Source organism: Varanus komodoensis, unplaced genomic scaffold (assembly GCF_004798865.1).
Source record: "Varanus komodoensis strain SLA01 unplaced genomic scaffold, ASM479886v1 scaffold11, whole genome shotgun sequence".
In the NCBI taxonomy this organism is placed as follows: Eukaryota; Metazoa; Chordata; class Lepidosauria; order Squamata; family Varanidae; genus Varanus; species Varanus komodoensis.
In genome coordinates, this window is record NW_025335317.1 from 26,431,920 (window position 1) to 26,451,095 (window position 19,176).

General features: G+C 43.6%; 1 protein-coding gene across 1 annotated transcript in view; it reads left to right on the forward strand.

Moving 5' to 3' along the window:
• Positions 1 to 18,883, forward strand: part of MYOF (myoferlin) — a 96,940-nt gene extending 78,057 nt beyond the window's left edge. The window contains exons 45-54 of the mRNA XM_044420653.1: positions 814 to 962; positions 1,679 to 1,818; positions 4,022 to 4,110; positions 4,310 to 4,405; positions 4,840 to 4,981; positions 5,776 to 5,875; positions 6,027 to 6,220; positions 8,777 to 8,886; positions 12,903 to 13,050; positions 16,116 to 18,883. Of these exons, the coding sequence (XP_044276588.1) occupies positions 814 to 962; positions 1,679 to 1,818; positions 4,022 to 4,110; positions 4,310 to 4,405; positions 4,840 to 4,981; positions 5,776 to 5,875; positions 6,027 to 6,220; positions 8,777 to 8,886; positions 12,903 to 13,050; positions 16,116 to 16,160 (1,213 nt within the window). The 3' untranslated portion in view covers positions 16,161 to 18,883. The remainder of the gene's footprint in view (positions 1 to 813; positions 963 to 1,678; positions 1,819 to 4,021; positions 4,111 to 4,309; positions 4,406 to 4,839; positions 4,982 to 5,775; positions 5,876 to 6,026; positions 6,221 to 8,776; positions 8,887 to 12,902; positions 13,051 to 16,115) is intronic.
• Positions 18,884 to 19,176: the final 293 nt, after the last annotated feature.

The following is a 19,176-nucleotide window of genomic DNA, read 5'->3' on the forward strand; positions in this document are numbered from 1 at the left end:
CTTGTCATGATTGTGACACATTGTATAATAATAATAATAATAATAATAATAATAATAATAATAATAATAATAATTTTCAGTGACCGTAATAGGACATACTTTAGTTGTTCTGTCCAAGGCATCACTTAGACAAAGCATAATCAGACCAGTCTAGAATCCTTATGTGTACCAGTGTCCATAGCCTGCATGAGTAGGCCTTGCCATGGCATAGCTTCATCTGCAAAAAGAATGCTTGTTCTGTTTCATTTTATTGTATTAAGAAATTGCACCTTCCACATATTACCTAGGGTGATGTACAGTAAAACCAGAAAAACTGGATGGAGCTGAACAGTCTTTACTTTTTGTCTGGGGGGAAAAAACAATTGCAGGAGTGAATTCAAGGATCTTGGTGCTGCCCTGTCTTTAGTACCTACTAATTTAACCGGGCTTCTAGCCATGAATTACAGAAAGGTAAGGAGGGGTCCTTGAGATTTTTGTTCTATTGAAGTAAATGAGGAAGTGTTTCTGAGCAGTTCCATATTCAGAAGATCATTGTCTGCAAGAAGCATATAAATCAGGAAAACTCATGAAAAATAAAGAACATGTATTTTTCAATGATGAAAAAAATCTTCCTTCATGTGATACTCACCTGTGAAGTATTTCTGCAAGATATCCTATTGCAAAGCCTAGTTCCCACTTTTATGAACTATATAATTCTATAAGCATATGCAGGAACATGATTGTTCATACTAATGAATAATCAGTGTATGTATCTTCAAGAAAAAACTGACACATGAAGTATATATTCTGAAATGTACTCTATTTCCTAAAAAGTTCAGGAATCAATGCCTGGAGAGACCAGCTGAAGCCAACACAACTTTTGCAAAATCTAGCCCGCGTTAAAGGCTATCGTCCTCCAATCCTCTCTGAAAATGGGAAGCGGATTAATTTTGGAGGAAGAGACTACACCTTGGATGAATTTGGTGGGTTATTTTGTAGTTATTGAATTTCACCTATTTGTGTTTGTCCAGTCCTCACTGTCAGTTCCTTGAACATGTTTGATGTTTATTTGAAAGTAGAATTTTAAACTGCATTCACAGCTATAATCAGTAGCTTTAATATGGAAGATGACATCAGCCTGCATGATGGATCTTTCTTATTGTAGCCCTATGTAAAATTGAAAGAGACCAATGCTCAAAGTGGAACTTCGTTCTTCCATAGCTTGCCTAGGCTTACATGCAGGGCTGGTATCAGAGGCAGGTATTGTGGAGCACCTACCAAGAGCCCACTGATGGGGGATCCCTGAACCTCAGTAACTTTGCTACATTCTTGTTCTCCACCTGCTTTTTGTCGTGACCTAAACAAAGGTAGTGGTGAGAAGAAGAGCAGTAGATGCCACAATCTACATGCTTACTGGCTCTCTGCTTGTTAAATGAGCAAGTGATTATAACGATGTGAAGGCAAAGGAGCAATAGCAGCTGGTAACAATGATGGTGAGAAGGTAGACGCATTGAAGAAGGGAGCTCACTGAAGATGTCCTGCCTGAGAGTTCTCCAAAACCTGTCAGCGTGGATTTGAAGTCCAAATAAGTAAATTAAATAAAGTTTATGTTAAAGCAAATGTGCATATGTGGGCATTGGCTAATTTCAGTACTTAACTGTGAATTCCAACTGGTTTACATTGTTTCTTTTTCCTTCAGAGGCCAACAAGAAATTGCATGAACACCTTGGGCCTGCCGAAGAACGACTTGCCCTTCACCTTCTCAGGACTCAGGGCTTGGTGCCTGAGCATGTCGAGACAAGAACGTTGTACAGTACCTTCCAACCAAACATCTCACAAGTATCGGATGCTTTTTTAAAACTTCTTCTAAGATACAAACATTTGGCATTGCCAGAATATAGAGAATAAATCTAATAGTGGGAGCTATAATGGAGAAAGTAAAGAAATAAAGTATTATTCTCATCTATAGCCACTCCTCCTCTGCTTACAGTGTGTAACCACATGGCTAAGGTGACACTTTAATTACTCTAGCTACACAATCCAGGCAAAGATAAGGAGTTCTGTGTCACAAGGTTTCAATGCCTGTGGTTCAAACGTATGTTTAATTAAGCCAGTGAAATCAGTGGGATTGGATCATGTCCAGTGCTGACTCATCTGAAAGAATTCTCATCGCATTACAGGCATACCGCAGGTTCACTTCCACCACAATAAAGCAAATATTGCAATAATGCAATTAAAACAAATGTTTTGATTTTCCAGTGCATATAAAAGTTATGCTTACACTATACTGTAGTCTATTAAGTGTGCAATAGCATTATGTCTAAAGAGGTAGACATACCTTAATAAAAATAGTTTATTGCTAAAAAAGTCTAACTATCATCTGACCCTTGAGTGCATCATAATCTTTTTGCTGGTGCAGGGTCTTGCCTCAATGTTGATGGCTGCTGACTCATCAGGGTGATGATTGTTCAAGGCTGGGGTGGCTGTGACAATTTCTTACAATAAGACAATGGAGCTGCCCACATTGGTTGACTTGTTGAAAGGTTTGATGAAAGATTGATGAAAGGTTTCTCTGTAGCATGCCATGTTGTTTGGTAGCATTTTACTTATAATAGAACTGCTTTCAGAATTAGACTCAATCCTCTCAAACCTTATTGCTGCTTTATCAAATGCTAAGTTTATGTAATATTCTAAATGTTTTGTTGTAATTTCAACATCCTTCACAGTATCTTCCCCAGAAGTAGATTCCATCTCAAGAAGCCACTTCCTTTACTCATCCATAAGAAGCAACTCCTCATCTGTTTGCAAAACTGCAATTCAGTCATATACTTTCATGTATGCCCCACTGAGTAGATATCTATAGGACTGTGTTGTTAAGCACATATCTGTTGAAATGCAAGATAAATTGCACTTTAAGGTTTCATACTTGTAACATTTGTGGCAATGTGTGTGCATCTCACAGATATCTGTCAGTTTTCTATATATCCAATACTATTTGAAGGACTTCCTTAATTTGACAAGGGGGCTCTACTTATGTACAACACACATTCCGGTGCCTATGTGGAGTCTATGTGCAATGTGCAGGGCCATTAATGGATAAGGGACTTTTTATATTTAGAATATTTTGTCATGGGGCTGGGCAAAGGGCAGGCTAATGTTATTTGCATGCAGGTATATGTCATAGGCATAAAGTCATATGAGAAAGCAGCTTCTGGGTCCCAATAGCCCTAAGTTCTAAATGTTCTGGCAAGGATGTGTAATCTCATAGCATTCCCATGGCATGCCTCTAGGCAAATATATAGGCCAGGATCCAAAGGGCTACTTTGAGGGGTCCAAGGGCATGGCCTTTCCAAGTAGAATTCCTGACTTCTTCCCTTTCAAGCATTAGAAGCAACCCCGCTTTCCACCCCCAGTACACAGTCTCCTTGATTGCAGGCAGGGTTTGCCATGTGGCATGGCAGGTGGTCAGGGAAGTAGGGCTGTTGTTCAAGACAATCAAGCCAAAGCCTTCTTGGGCTTGCAGGCAGTGGTGTATCTAGGTTATTCTGGACTTAATGCTCTTACAGGGGCTCTCTTTAGATGGACATGCATAAAACACACAACTAACATGTCTCTCTCCACACCTGAACCATTCAGTGTTTTATAAGCACTTCTACATTTCTGATGCATTAGAGCAAAACGTGCCACCCCCACCCACCCCAAAGTTGCCAGTCTTGATTTTAAAAAAATAATAATTCTTCAAGCAGTGTTAAACTCAAACCATAGCACTCTTGTGACTACAGGAATCAAGCGGAGCTCCTTCTGCCGCCCTGCCACTTGCATCATCTTCCACTCTCTGGGTGGACATCTGAGGATCCTTTGGGCTATGGAATCCCAGACTTTGGCCCCAACATTCAGCAGCCCTCACTGCACCACTGCCTGCAGAATGTGCTGAATAGTTCTTTGAGTCCAGAACATGTAGCAAATTGGAATACAAAATAGGTGTCTGTTTTGTTTTGTTTTGTTTTTTTAATGGCTTAACACAATTGTCTTTCTGATGCAGGGAAAGCTGCAGATGTGGGTTGATGTTTTCCCCAAAAGCATGGGTCCCCCTGGCCCACCTTTCAACATCACTCCTCGCAAGGCCAAGAAGTGAGTAAGCCAGAACATGCCAGTGGCATGCTTTTTTTCTGGAACTGCCAGCCAATTTTCTAAGCCCAGTGACTAATGTGATTCTGTTCCCAGTCCTTCCCTGACTGATTTCACCGTTTAAGTGCATCAGCATGATTTGTATCTACTCTGCCAGATATAAGGACCTAAGTCTAACTGCTTCATTCTTTCTGTGCCATAGATACGAACTGCGTGTGGTGATTTGGAACACAAAGGATGTTATTCTGGATGAAAAAAGCATCACAGGAGAGGACATGAGTGACATCTATGTGAAAGGGTGAGGGTACCCTGTCTTTACCATTAACACACCTGTTACCTGTAATTTTTAATAGTCCAGTTCTTGATAAGAGTTCCAAAGAATGGATCATATGAGAAAGGTCTCATGTAAATCAATGGGAGGAGGACCTGTTTGTCATATTGGCACATGACAAGACTTTCTTGTGATCATGGATTCATGGGGATTTAATGGGGACACTGGGACTGAAAAGTAGCCCCAGCTTTAAGTGACAGCATGAGCCCTTTTGCATTGAGATTGGTTGGCAATATTGGAATCCTATCATGTGATACAATGCCGAAGTTTCTGTTTCTATCCCTAGCTCTTTGCAACACACATGCTGCACTTCTCTTCAACTGCTGCAGCGTTGCATCCAGTAATCAGCCTTCTATTGTGTTCATAGCACATAGTCAAACTCGCTTGCTTCTGACTTTCAGATGGATGCCTGGCTATGAGGAAAATAAGCAGAAGACAGATGTACATTACAGATCCCTAGATGGTGATGGGAACTTCAACTGGAGATTCATTTTTCCTTTTGAGTATTTTCCAGCTGAACAGCTCTGTACAGTTTCAAAGAAGGTTACTTTTTCTGATCATGTGAAATATATACGCATAGACACTGGTCACTAAAGGCCAAACTACACATGGCACTGAATTGTATGACATTTTTCTCCAACCCCCAACCCATTTTAATGTATCATTGAAAGCTGTGGTTTGAAGTTGAAGCTGTAGACACTGTAGCAGGAGGAAAGGAAAGCGCTTTTTAACAACTTCCTCTTCTGTAGTTTTTCTGCTCACAGTCACTGCCTACTGCCCAACTGCATTTTTACCCACAGAGGAAAAGACTCAGGTATTTAGATTTTTCCCCTCAAGCAGCAGTGTGTGATTTTGAGTTGAAAACCGCCCTCAAACACATGGAGTGACATGGTTGGGGAGGATTTGATGGAGGGAACAGTGCAGACACATCTGCTTCTTTACTCCCATGTACTTCACTAATTTGGTGTGTTTGATTTTTGTTGCTTTTCCATTCTGTCTTATGAAGAATTCTGAGATTTGAAAAGACACGCAAAACTTTACTCCCTTTGTTAATTCTTATATGGCATTTTTCTATTTGGGTCAAAAACTACAAATCAACATTGTATTAAAAATTACACAGTAAAAGCATCTGGGCTAAGATTCTATAAATAATTATTTTGTAACCATTTAACCATTTTTAATGTAGGGGGGAAAATTGCATCTGTGAGTAAAAGATGCAAAAAAAATAGCCTTTAATGAGTTCAGGCATGCATGTTGCTTGTAATCTGCATATTACCCTGAAATGCAGAGGAGACAAGCCATTCATTATGTTTTACTGATTTTGTTGTTCTTCTTAGGAACACTTCTGGAGTATTGACAATACTGAATTCAGAATTCCACCCAAGCTGCTTATTCAGATATGGGACAATGATAAGTTTTCCTTGGACGATTATCTAGGTATGCCTTTAGCTATAATACAGTGTTAGGGGATCCCTGCCAAAGGAAGAGATTTGTGCCAAGATATCCTTGAGATATCAGCAGTGTACATAATAGCATGATAATCTCCCCACCGCAGTGACTCATCCCACTTTCTTTCTTTTTTCTTTAGGTTTTGTTGAACTTGACTTACACAATACAATTATGCCAGCCAAGGTTCCAGAAAAGTGCACTTTAGACATGATTCCAGAATACAAGCAAACAAACTCTCTCAAGGCTTCTAAGATTGCTTCACTCTTTGAACAGAAATCTATGAGGGGATGGTGGCCGTGCTATGTGGAAAAAGATGGCTCCCGTGTTTTGGCTGTATGGTTCTATTCATATGCATGAATTCTTCATTGGTTGTAGGGATTCATTTTGCCTCATAACTTTTATTGCATCCCCCTCCCCTAAATATTCATGAGCAAATCCTAACGTTATGAATATCTAAAGCTAATGATAGCTTAATTGACTGTTGTAGCTGCATTCCTGCCCTAGCTGTAACCTGGTGCATTCTTGATGGTGAAGCCCATCAATTTCAACTAGTTCCCGTTAAAGTAAATAGCAAATCTTTCAGTGATTCTAGCACATCCATAAAATTTTTTGATTAAGGGCTATGGCCTGTACCTCCATTCACAGGACTCCATTTTAGATGGTTCGGCCAGCTACTTAAAGATTGTCACATGTGATTCTAAGGATGTTATATGCACAAGTTTCCATGTTAGTTTCATAAAACGAATAGGAATCATTAAAACCTAAGCCCAGTCTATCTTAATACATTGGTCCCAGCAGAGTGTGAGGAAAGGTCAGACCCAAGGAATTGTTACATACCCTATCTAGTTGTATATGTATGTTTCTACAAATGCCACATCTTTGTGCATTTATCAAATAGCAGATTGGTACATTTGGAAGGAATATTGAGATAACTGATCCTCAGAAGTGCAAATATTGAAATATTATATTTTAAGTAGAGACAGGGGTGCATGTGGTCTCTAAGAATATAATCTCCCTCTCTAGACCTCCTGTCCCCTCAAGTGTGGATCTTAAGTGTTTGTAACTTGTGCTGGGTGCTTGACAAAAATTAGGGATTCTGCTGGTATACTGCCTACCTGAGGTGATAGAGGTTGAGGATCCCCAGGATGATGGTTCTGGGAGATCTTATTTATTTATTTTTATTTATTAAAACATTTTTATGCCGCCCCATTCGCCGAAGCCTCCATGCAGCGGCTGCTATATCTGGGGCAGCTCAGGACTTCACGGAAACATAAAAACAGAGCGAGTCAGAAGGGCCTCCCAGGCCATCTAATCTTACCCCTGGCTCCTGCTTGCTCTGCTATAGAAACAGAAATTTCATGGCCACCATGACAACCATGCTATCTCAACATGTTATTGGCCCAATGCATGTAAAAGACACACCACAGATCAGGTTTTCTCAACTGGGCAGGAAAATGATGTTCTGGAATTGGGGGGAATTAACATCAATCCCCTTGTCAAGGTTAACTGAGGTTTAGACTCCCTTTCCCCTCTGCAAGGGAGCGGGGGGGGGGGGTAAAATGGTCCACCCCCACCCCCATAGGTTAATGAATCCTGGTGGTTTCCAGAGGGTTCTGGGGAGTTTCTGGCTGGTACTCCAGTCAAAGTCCAGGTCACTCTGTGGAATGCCCTCTTCCTCTTTAAAATAAGCTGTAATTAAGCCTCTCCTTTAAAAGCCTAACCAGAACCCGGAGGATGTTAATGTTAATAACTACAGCCAATGGCCAACATATCCATCCTGGGCAAGGTGCTTGAGCAGGTGGTGACTGAACAGTGCCAGGCACCCTTGGATGAAAATGACCATCTAGATCAATTTCATTCAGGCCTGGAAACTGCCTTGGTTGCCCTGGTGACCTTCACCAGGAAAAACACAGGAGGAGGGGAAACCTGTTGTTTTTCCTGGAATTCTTAGTGGCTTTTGGTACCATTGGCCGTAGTATCCTTCTGGATAGGCCGCCTAGGCTAGGAGTAGGAGGCATTGCATTGTAATCATTCTGCTGCTACTTTGCCAGCCGATTCCAGAAGGTGGCACTGGGGGATTAAGGTTCTACACCTTGGCCAGTAACACCTAGTTATCTGGTAACCTCTCACTTGGATTACTGTGATGCACTGTACATGGGACTACATGTGCTGTACAGGCCGGAAAATTCAACTGATCCAAAACAGGGCAGCTAGCTTGTTAATGGTGACTGGCTCACAAGAATATATTATGCCAGTCCTCTTCCAGCTCCACTAGTACTAATATTCAAATCCCTAAACAGCTTGGGGTTAGGGTTCAGATTGTCTCCTCCCATATGTACCTGCCTAGTCCCTGAGGTCATCTTGGAGGTTCTTCTCTGGGACCTCTTTCCAAAGGAAGTGAGGCAGGTAGCTACCAGGAGGGGGGGCTTTTGGATCTAGCACCCCAGCTGTGGAATGAGCTCCCTAAAGAGGTACACCTAGTGCCTACTTTGTATTCTTTTCAGCACCAGGTGAAGAATTCCAGCTTTTAAATTTTCTGAGCATTTTAATAGTTAAATTTTTCAACTTAGAAACATAGAAACAGAGCAAGTCAGAAGAGGTCTCCCGGGCCATCTAGTCTGACTTCATTTTTAATACTGTATTTTACTCTGTACTACTGTACTGCTGCTTCTGTGCTGATTCAGTTGTAATTGCTATTATGGCTTTGTTGTTTAAAGATGATTTTATTTTGTGTGTTTTAATATTTCTCTTAACTTCATTAACCACCCAAAGAGCCTCAGCTATTGGGCAGTATAAAAATGCAATAATAAATAAATGAAGTGTGTGTGGTGGGGCCGGGGAGGTCTTTAAGTACCACAAAGTTTCTGATAATATTTTAATTTGTTTAAGGGTAAAGTTGAGATGACTCTGGAAGTCCTTGCTGAAAAGGACATTGCAGAACGGCCAGCTGGTAAAGGAAGAGATGAACCAAATATGAACCCCAAGTTGGATATGCCAAAGTAAGATGCTTTTCTCTTCTTCAAATTAATGTGAATGCCTTGTGAATTGGCCCCCAAAACTGAAAGTGTTTGTTAATCTTGAGAATACTTTGTGTCTAAGAAATTTGAAAATAGGACTGTCAATGGATTTTGGCAAAATGTCTCTTTAGAAACATAGAAACAGAGCGAGTCAGAAGCGGCCTCCCGGGCCATCTAGTCTGACCTCCGTCACCAGCCGGCTCCGCTCATGACATGCCCACCATGTGCACGTCCAGCCTGTCCTTGAACACCCGCACCAATGGGGCCTCAGCGACCTCTCGTAGAAGCCCATTCCACACCCTCGGGGTCCTAACTGTCAGGAAATGCTTCCTGGCATCCAAATGGAACTTGGCTCCCTGAGCTTTGCTCCACTGGAGCGTGTCCTGCCTTCCTCTGCAGGGGAGAACAGGTCTCTACCCAACTCCATGTGACATCCCCTCACATACCTGTATGTCGCCAACATATTCCCTCTGAGTCTCTTCTTCTCCAGGCTGAAGAAACCCAGTTCCCTCAGTCTCGCCTCATACCCCATCCCCTGCAAACCGGCCACCAACCTTGTGGCCCTACGCTGCACTGACTCTAACCTGACTATATCCTTTCTGTAATGAGGGGCCCAAAACTGAGTACAATACTCCAGTTGCGGGCGCACCAGAGTCATATAGAGTGGTAGTAATACCTCTCTTGATCTAGAAGCCACACTTCTGGCTATGCAACCAAGGGCGGCATTCGCCCTCTTGACCACCGCATCACACTGCTGACTCATGTTTAGCCTGCAGTCAACCAGTACCCCGAGGTCCCTTTCACAAGTGCTGCTTTCCAGCCACTTGTCACCTAACCTGTACTTTTGACAGCTATTCCTATGCCCCAAGTGCAAGACCTTGCACTTATCCACATTGAACGCCATCCTGTTGTCTCCTGCCCACTTCCATAGTCTGTCCAGATCCTTTTGGATCTGGAGTACCTGCTCCTCAGCTGTGGCCACTGCTCCAGTTTTAGTATCGTCTGAGAATTTGATCAGCAAATTGTTCACCCCTTCTTCCATGTCATTAATGAAAAGATTAAACAGGATCGGCCCCAGGACAGAGCCCTGGGGGACTCCACTTGTCACTGGCCACCATCCCGATGATTCCCCACTAATGGTTACCTTCTGCTTTCGGTCAGTCAACCATGCTGTAATCCACCGGACAGTGCTTTGGTGTATCCCAAAACTCCTCAGTTTCTCCACCAGGATATCATGGGGCACTTTGTCAAAGGCCTTGCTGAAATCCAGGTATACCACATCCACTGCATGCCCTCCATCTAGCCATCTCGAAGCCTTGTCATAGAATTCCACAAAGTTTGTTTGGTAGGACCTGTTTTTGCGGAAGCCGTGTTGTTTGGCTGTCAGCCTCCCTTCCCTATCTAGCATCACTAGATCTCTCTCTATTATGAGCCTTTCCATTGTTTTTCCTACAATGGACGTAAGGCTAAGTGGTCTGTAATTCCCCATGTCACTTCTACTACCCTTTTTGAAAATTGGACCACTGATGCCACCTTCCAGTCCTCTGGAACTTCACCCATTCTCCATGAGGCCTCAAAAATGGAGGCCAGCAGGCATGAGAGAACCCCTGCCAACTCTCTAAGTACTCTCGGGTGTAACCCGTCAGGGCCTTGCGCCTTTGTAATGTCCAATGCCCTGAGGAGCCCCTCGACTTCAAGGGGGGTGACTCTAATCTGTGCCCCTAAGTCCCCAGCCTCATCTAATCTCCTATGCGGATATCCCCCATCCTGCTTTGGGGAGAACACAGAGGCAAAATAGTCATTTAGCATCTGTGCCTGTTCCCTCATATCAGTCACTGGATCTTCTTCCTCCTTATTTAGTGGTCCCACCACTTGTCTCCCCTTCCTCTTCCTATTTACATGCTGAAAGAAGCCCTTTTTGTTGCTCTTGATATTCTTGGCAAGTCTCAGCTCGTAATCAACCTTAGCCTTGTGAAGAATCCTTCTGCAACGGGCCTCCTCCTCCCAGTATACCCTTTTGTCTATTTGCCCCAGTACCCATTTCCTACGGAGATTCCTCTTTCGTCTAATCCCTCTAACCACCTCCTTTCACATCCATGGCAGCACTCTCCTCCACCTCCCCACCTTACTGACTAGAGGTATCGTCAAGGCTTGCGCCTCCAAAACCTCCCTTTTGAGTGCCATCCACCCCTCCTCAACTCGCTTACCTTCCAGTAACCTATCCCAGGAGACTCCCCAGTCTGGCCTTCAGTTGGCCCTCTTGAAGTCTCAGCTTCTAGTGCTCAACCTGCTGCACGTCCCCAGTCCCCTGATCTCAAAGCAAAGGATGGGGTGATCACTCGCATCCAGAGCTCCCCTAATCTGTACTTCATCTATCAGCACCTCCCTATTGGTCAAGACCAAGTCAAGGATGTTTCCCCCCCTCATCGCCTCTCGGACACTCTGTGTGAAAAACCCTCCCTCTATAGCTTCTAGGAAGCGATGTGACCTGGCTGTCACCACCGAGTGAGTCTCCCAACTAATATCCCGGAGATTGAAATCTCCCATAATTACTGTGTCCCTCCCTCGATATATCCTTAGAATCTGGCCTGTCAGGACATCATCCAGGGTCTCAAGTTGACCTGGAGGGCAATAACATACCCCCACTGTCAGGTCTCTTTCCCCGTCAAAACCCCTAAGTTTCACCCAGACTGCCTCTACCAAATCCCCATCTGTGCTGCATTCTATCTCACTGCATCCTATCCCTTCCCTGATGTATAAAGCCATGCCCCCACCTCTCTTTCCCTTCCTGTCCTTTCTAAAAAGGTGATACCCTTCTATGTTCACATTCCAGACTTGCCTTTCATCCCACCAAGTTTCTGTGATTCCCACCAGATCATACCCTCCTATTCCCAGGAGAGCTTCAAGCTCTTCCTGCTTATTACCCATGCTCCTAGCATTGGTGTACATGCACCTCAACTCCTTCCCACCGCTTCCTTTCCTTGGAGTTCCCAGCCTCCTCCTTCCTCCCATCCTCCCTGATACCTGGCCCCTCTCTGTAGGAGTCCTGTCAGTCCCTGCAGTACCTCTAAAACCCTGCTCCCAGAGCCCTGATCTTCTCCCCACACTTGTCCAGTGCAGACACATTTCTGGGGGGCCTGAACCCACCCCCTCCCTGGCTCAGTTTAAAGTCTTCCGGACGAAGCTCACTACAGCATCTCCAAAGGGCCTTTTCCCCATCCTCATGAGGTGTAACCCGTCCCTTGCCAGAAGTCCATTGGCAAGAAACCAAGTGCCACTGTAGAGAATACAGAAGCAAGACTAGCCCAGTCCAAAAGACAGTTAAGGTATCTTCCTGTGCTGGCAAAATTCCAAGAGCACCAAGAAACCAGGAGAATGCTTGATGGCAAAATTCACGTGCCTCCTCAACCCAAGCTTTTGGGACATCAAGGTCTGTGTAGGAATGGCCCTACCGTTTTAGTATAGTGAAGCAGTTGCCTCAGGTGGCAAATGCTGGGAGGTAGCTGCAGAGTGTTAGGGGAGACGCAGTGACCCACATGGCTTGTCTTGTCCCCCCAAGACCTCCTGCTGCCTTCAGGTGTGGTGGAGGATATTCTCTCATTGTCAGTATTAAATTAAGGCTCAGCAGCCACAGTAATCAGTAATCTATGTAATACATAGAGCAGTAGAGGGGCCTCAGGCACCAAAACATCTTGGGCTGAGGCAGGAAGTATGTGTGTCTTTCCTTGTTCCAGCTTCAGGTACTTTCCTCTGCTTCATAAAAGTAAACAGATCAAAAGTTCCCCACTATCATATAACAAGATACCAGGGGAAATGATAAACATTATCAGTTAGGGCTGCAGAACATCATGAGCCACCCCATTCAAAAATATCTGCTTTCTGTCACTGTGATCATCTATAACTTTTTCCACAAAAAAGAAATGGACAGTACAGACCATTAGTAATAAATATGTGAGCTTGTTAATGTTATTAATGATTTTTTTCCTTTCAAACTACAGCCGGCCAGAAACATCATTCCTTTGGTTCACAAATCCATGCAAGTCGATGAAATATATTGTGTGGCGCAGATTTAAGTGGGTCTTCATTGCCGTTCTCATCTTGCTGATTGTGCTCTTATTTGTAGCGATTCTTCTGTATTCATTGCCGGTATGCATGCTAACATTTGCAATATTATTCCTCACTAGGGATAATTCACCTTTAGGGTTAGGGTTGGGCTTGTAGTAAGAATCCCTACTTATGCTCCTGGTTGTGACTTAAGTGCAGCTTTTAAATGCTTGGTTTCTTTAAGTACCCAATAGGCAGTGGATAGATCCAGACTTTGTCATAGTAAGAAGAGACCCACTGAAAGGTTTCTGAATCTTTCCACTGATTTCAGTAGGCCTACTCAAAGTATGACTAAATGTGGAACCACAGCAAAGAAAGGTATTATTTCCTGGCTTAAAAAAGTAAACTGAAGATGGTTTATTTTTAAAAAGATGGGAAACTGCATTGATTGCTTAATTTGGATTCTGTTAAAAACATAAGATGTCTTCTATGGAAAAATATGTGATAGTGACAGCATTACTGAAAAAAAATCCATATCATTCCTCTGGTATGGAAGAAGATAATTGCATTTGTGGATCCCACTTTGAGCAAGGGGGTGGACAGGTATTTTCACAGTCCTTTCAAACTCTATGATGCTAAGAAACTCTGATAATCAGTCATTAGATGTCCTCAAAGAAGCAGTGCTTCCCTATCATACTGAAAACCAGGTCCTGTTCATGGTCTCTGCATGTCACATGGGCTTTGTACCAGCGCACAGTTTTACTTCAGGAAAGGTCTGCAGGTGAGGCATGTGGACAGGAACCTTCCTTAAAGATCCAGTGCACACATCCCTATCAGGTTCCCACTTATTCCCTCTCTTCTTTTTGACTTAGTGTTAGCCTTGTTTGGGAACTTCTCTTCATTCAGTCCACCTGAAAGCATGTTTCTGCTAAGGGTTTTATTCTTCCTTTATCTCTGTCATTCCTCATCCTTTTTACTTGGTTGGATATTCTTTGTTGTTTTGCTTCTCATGATCCAGCGATTGCATGACAAATGAGTGAATGGTCCTCTGGACTTCTTTTCACAAGTGCGTGTGTTGTGGAAGTAAGCTAAGTCCATTGAGCCTTCTCCTAGCCCCACTGAGCTGTCTCTGCTTCACCATGGCCTGTGCAAGTGCTGGGGTTGGAATCACCCCAAGCTCAGACTTCGAAACAAACTGAGTCATCAAGCAGAAAAAACACACCCTGCTCCGGCACACTAGGTCTTTGATGCTTTTGTTAGTAAAAAGAAAAAAGAAAAAAAAATAACAAGAAGAGGCTAAAGTGTCCAGATACTCAGGTGCTCTTCTGACACAGAGGAGGAGGAGGATGAATAGAGGAGGAGGAGGAGAGCAGCTCTTCAAAAATAGTAGAATTGCTATGGGAACAAGTGTGATCATCACTTCTGATCACAATTCCCACTCTACCACTAGTGTTAGAATCTCAAATCCCAAAGCAAGACCCAGTTCCAGTCATGCCAACACTGGAGGATACTTCCCTGTTCAAGCCACGATCTTTGATGGGCTGCCAAGATCAGTCTTTCTCCCATATGAAAGGCCTTAGCAGTGATGCCTTGATTCCCTGGATTCCATCTTCCCAGTAGTGTCAGTACAGAAGAACTGGGGCTGCCAACATCATTAGGAACTGGCTGTTAAGCTGAAGTTGACTGCTGGCCCAGTCATGCAGTCCTCTCTTCTGTGCTGCAGTAGCACACTGCCCTGCCTCTAGTATGTCAGCTTGCTGTTTGTCCATAAAAGTCATGAAGAAGAAAAGCAGGTTGCTTACCTCTCACTGTAGTTCTCAGAGTGGTCATTTGTGCATTCAAAGAACCTACCAACTCTTGCCTCTTCCATGTCATACTCAGGTTTGGTGTGCAGATACCAAAGATTCATCTTGATTCTGTGGCTACAATGCTGGTCTTAAGGAGCCGAGAGAATAAGCAGTAACCTGCTATGTAAACGTATGCTGGAACAGTGGGGAAGGATTCCCACCAAAATTCCTTAGCTATAGACATTTCCTGAAGCACAGCTAAATGCAGGCCCACAGTTAGTGCGTGAATGCAGAGATGATAGGTATCTAGTTTTAGGTGAAGCAAACTGTCTTTTCCCACTGCAACTCCCCTTGTGCACGCTACTCCTGTACACTCCTGTACTGCTTCCTTACTGCTACCTGCCTGACATACGCACAGACCCCACTGGCAGTCTTTATGGGAGGGCTGCATGGATTCGGACCTTTATTAACTGTACCATTTATACAGCTCATAATGAATTAGAATCTCCAGTGGCTTAAAGTTATTTTGTTCTAACCCTTATAGCAGTTCTGTGTGGTTGATGCTGAGGTGTAAACTCTCTCACTGCCCGAGAGGTAAAAGAACATGCTTCGCGGTACTGCACCCACTCCCGCCACCTTTGGTGCTGCCATGCCAGTTCTGTGGAGGGCCGCACAGCTGGAAGCAGCAGCTGCCTCAGTCTTACAGGAGCTCAACCAGCTCTTGTAAAACCCGAGCAAACTCTCACAAGAGCCCCACAGCCATTCCCAGGGGCCCTGCTGGCCACTTGCATGCTGTGGCACATGCGTCAGCCGGAGGGTGGCTGGGTGGGGGGCAGCAGCAGTGGGGCAGTACTGGTGGGGAGATGCCTCCTTTTGGGAGTGGGGGACCAGTACAATTCACTATTCTTCCAGTTCCATTACTTGATATGAGCATCTCACCCTACTTCATGGGTAGGTCTGTCCTGGCTGAGACTTAGAGGGGAAGAGCCTTACCTAAGACCAACAAATGCCACAAAGGACTCCTTTTTTCTTTTGGCAATACATACATGCTCCTCCAATTGCTTCATCTCCTAACAAGAACATTCTGGGATTATTGTTATTGATATTTCTGGATAGTGCTTAATTATGATGCAGCCGAATCTATAATTTGGCCAAAAGCAACAGCATTTTCAGCATTAAGTTGCATGCAGAAAATGGTGTCAGATCATAAAATGCCATCACTGGACAATCAGGTAAACGGGAACAATAATCTTGTGTTTTTCTTTTAGGACACTTTATAGCTTGATATGATTTTTAATTTAAACACTTGCTAGCTAAAATTTACCCTATATATCTATATATCTAGAATGAATTTTGACCACATTTTTCTCCCTTTTTTAGAACTACATTTCGATGAAGATTGTGAATCCATTTTCAGCTCGTTAAGGAAGATACTTTTATCATTGGGATTGTGATGAGGTTGTGCAGCCTTCACCTCCAGACCAAGTATACACATATAATGACCAAATCATCAGGCCACCCATCGTGCCTGTAACTCTGCTCTTCCCTTGTGTTTTAAAGCAGAAGGAGAATCATTTCCAAGAAATTAACTGTTATCTAAGACATATTGGGTAACTTGGGTAGGATCTAGAATTATGTAGGTATACGCAACTACACTGTTGCAACTCTGCCCCTTTCTCCCCATGGCAGCCACTCCAGTCCCCTAGAAATGCTACAGAGAAAGCCAGGAGGGCTCTGCTTAATGGGGTGAGCCGCAGTGTGGTGTGCAAGACAGGAGGCTGCATCCCCTACAGTTAAGCAGAGGCACTTTCCATTTGTGGAGCCTTTCCGTGCATGGAAGGCAGCTCCTGAATCTGACCTACTGTGTTCTACTTCTGAATTTTGACTTTGATAGTATAAGCATGATAAGAATGTCTGTCCTCTTATTTCCAAAGATATTTTTTTCAGATATTATTTCAGATCTCCCATTTCCCCTTTCCTTTGAAAATGCACTCTTTATGGCACAATCTTGTTCATGACTACTCAGAAGTAAGTCCTGTTAAGGTCAGTGGGATTTACTCCTAGGTAAGTGTGTATGAGATTTCAGCCTTAATATTGTATCAATTTTATTATTAGTAGTATGAGCACTTGGCCGTTCTGAGTCTTGATTTTTGAAAGGGAAAAGTTGCTACTTAATATTCTGCCAAATAAAACAGTGCAATAAACTGCACACAGTGATGTGAGCATAGTGTTCAGAAAGTTTGCAATAACAGCACTGAGCTTCACTTCATACATTTCAAATGTATGGCCAAAGCAATAAAATAAAAGAAACAAGTGTACAATTTGTACACTTCAGCATACAGGTGTAATGGCAGTGATGGCAATAGCAAAGCCTACTCTTATGGAGTTTTAGATGCTCCAAAACCCATTGAAATCAGTGGAGGTATTGTGGCTCTTAGCCAGATAGGATAATCTTCATTCCTGCATTCCCCAGTAATCAGTTCCCATCAGCCTTAGCAGCTTTTCTCCCATCCTCTACCCTGTTCTCTGCATTGTTTCTCTAGAACATTGAGAATAATCTAAGTTGTACCATGCAAAAAATAAATCACTTTTCTTTGCTTGAACACTAGTCCTATTTAAGTACTATTTCTCCAGTCAGTATACATTCTTGGCAAGTGGCCTAAAATGTGGATTCCTGAGTGTCAGTGTTTAGATTCAAACTTGCGAATGCGACTGGGAGGCTGCAGTTCCCAGTACTGGCCACTCAAAGGCAGTCCAGTGTGAGTGCTGAAATGTTAAACTCTCCAGTATGACTGAGATGCTGCAGTTCCCAGTACTGGCCACTGTAGGGCACCCTAACTTCAGCAAAATATCAGGACAGTGGCTAGCTAGGTGGCTGGACAGCTGGGTGGCCAGACACTAATCAGGAGGCAGCACGTGGGTTATGTGTTTGATTTTGGACCTGCCACCTCATTGATACTCCTTTAAGATAACAGACTGCACAAACGCTGTATGTCACATACTGTTTGGATGTCTGCCCAATCAGGGGCAGCATTTGGGCCATATGGCTGATTTCAAGCCCTTTCCTTCACTGATACTCTGCCCACTTGGACTTGGATAAAAGCCAGGCCATTTCAGATCAAACAAATGACCCAAGTGCTGCCAGATGGCCAAACAGGATGTGACATTGAGGTGCTGGTGCAATCTATCCTCGTAGAGTGGGAAAATATCCATGAGGGGACAGGCCGAAAATCACCCACATGACCTGAATGCCATCTCCTGACTGAGTAAATTTTCTTTTTTAGTGTCAGCAATAAGGTTTTAACTAATAGGAACAGGAGTTCCTATTAGTTACCAGTACTGACCACTTGAGGGCAGCCCAGTGTTGGCGCTGACATTTATCTCTCAAATGGGAGTAGAAAGCTGCAGCACAGTGTCAGTGCTGAGATTTCGGCTCTCTAATACGGCCTTTCCCACTTTGATAGGATTCAGAGACATTTGGACCACAACTCCCAGAATTCCCATCCAGCGGGGGCATTGACTGGAACTTCTGGGTGTTGCAGTCCAAATGTGTCTGGAAGGCACAATGTTGGGGAAGGCTGCTCTAATAGGATCGCAGGAGGCTACAGTTCTAAGTACTGGCCAGCAGAGGGCAGCCCAGCATCAGTGCTGAGATTTGACATCCCAGTGGGATAGGAGTCTGCAACTCCCAGTACTGGTCCCCAGAGGGCAGCCCGGTATCGGCAGTGAGAAGTTAACTCTAATAAGGTAAGGAGGCCGCAGTTGGGAGTACTGGCCAGCAGAGGGCCTCCAGTGTTAGCACCGACCTTTTAACTCTCAAGGGATCAGGAGGCAGCAGTTCAATTCAGTAGGCCAGCTGGCCCTGACAACTATAGAAGTTTCCTGAACACAGCTCCATGGAGGCCCAGAGCGAGCGAATACACAGAGTACCTCTGCAGTTTTATGGGAAGCAACCTGTCTTTCCCTGCTGCAGCTCCCCTTGCACATGCTACTCCTGTATGTACTGCTTCCTTACCGCTACCTGCCTGACATGCATACATGCTCCATTGAAAGTCTTTATGGAAGGGCTACATGGATTAGGCTCTGTATAATTAATTGTACCATTTATACAACTCATAATAAAATAGAATCTCCAGTGGTTCAAAGTATTGCTTATTCATTATTTTGTTCTAACCCTTACAGCAACTCTGTGTTTAAGATACTGATGGAAGCTGAGGCATAAGCATTGAACAATGAAAATAATCCATAAAAATAATCATACCATGCAACAAGTAAATCACCTTTTCTTTGTTTGGATACTACTCCCATTTAAGTACTATTTCCCCAGTCACTTCACCATTCTCTGTAAGGTTGCAGTATACGTTCTTACGTTCTTTTAAATCCACCAGAGTTCCATTGGTTGCCTTAGTGTTTTTGTAAGGATTTAACAGCAGAATGTTGA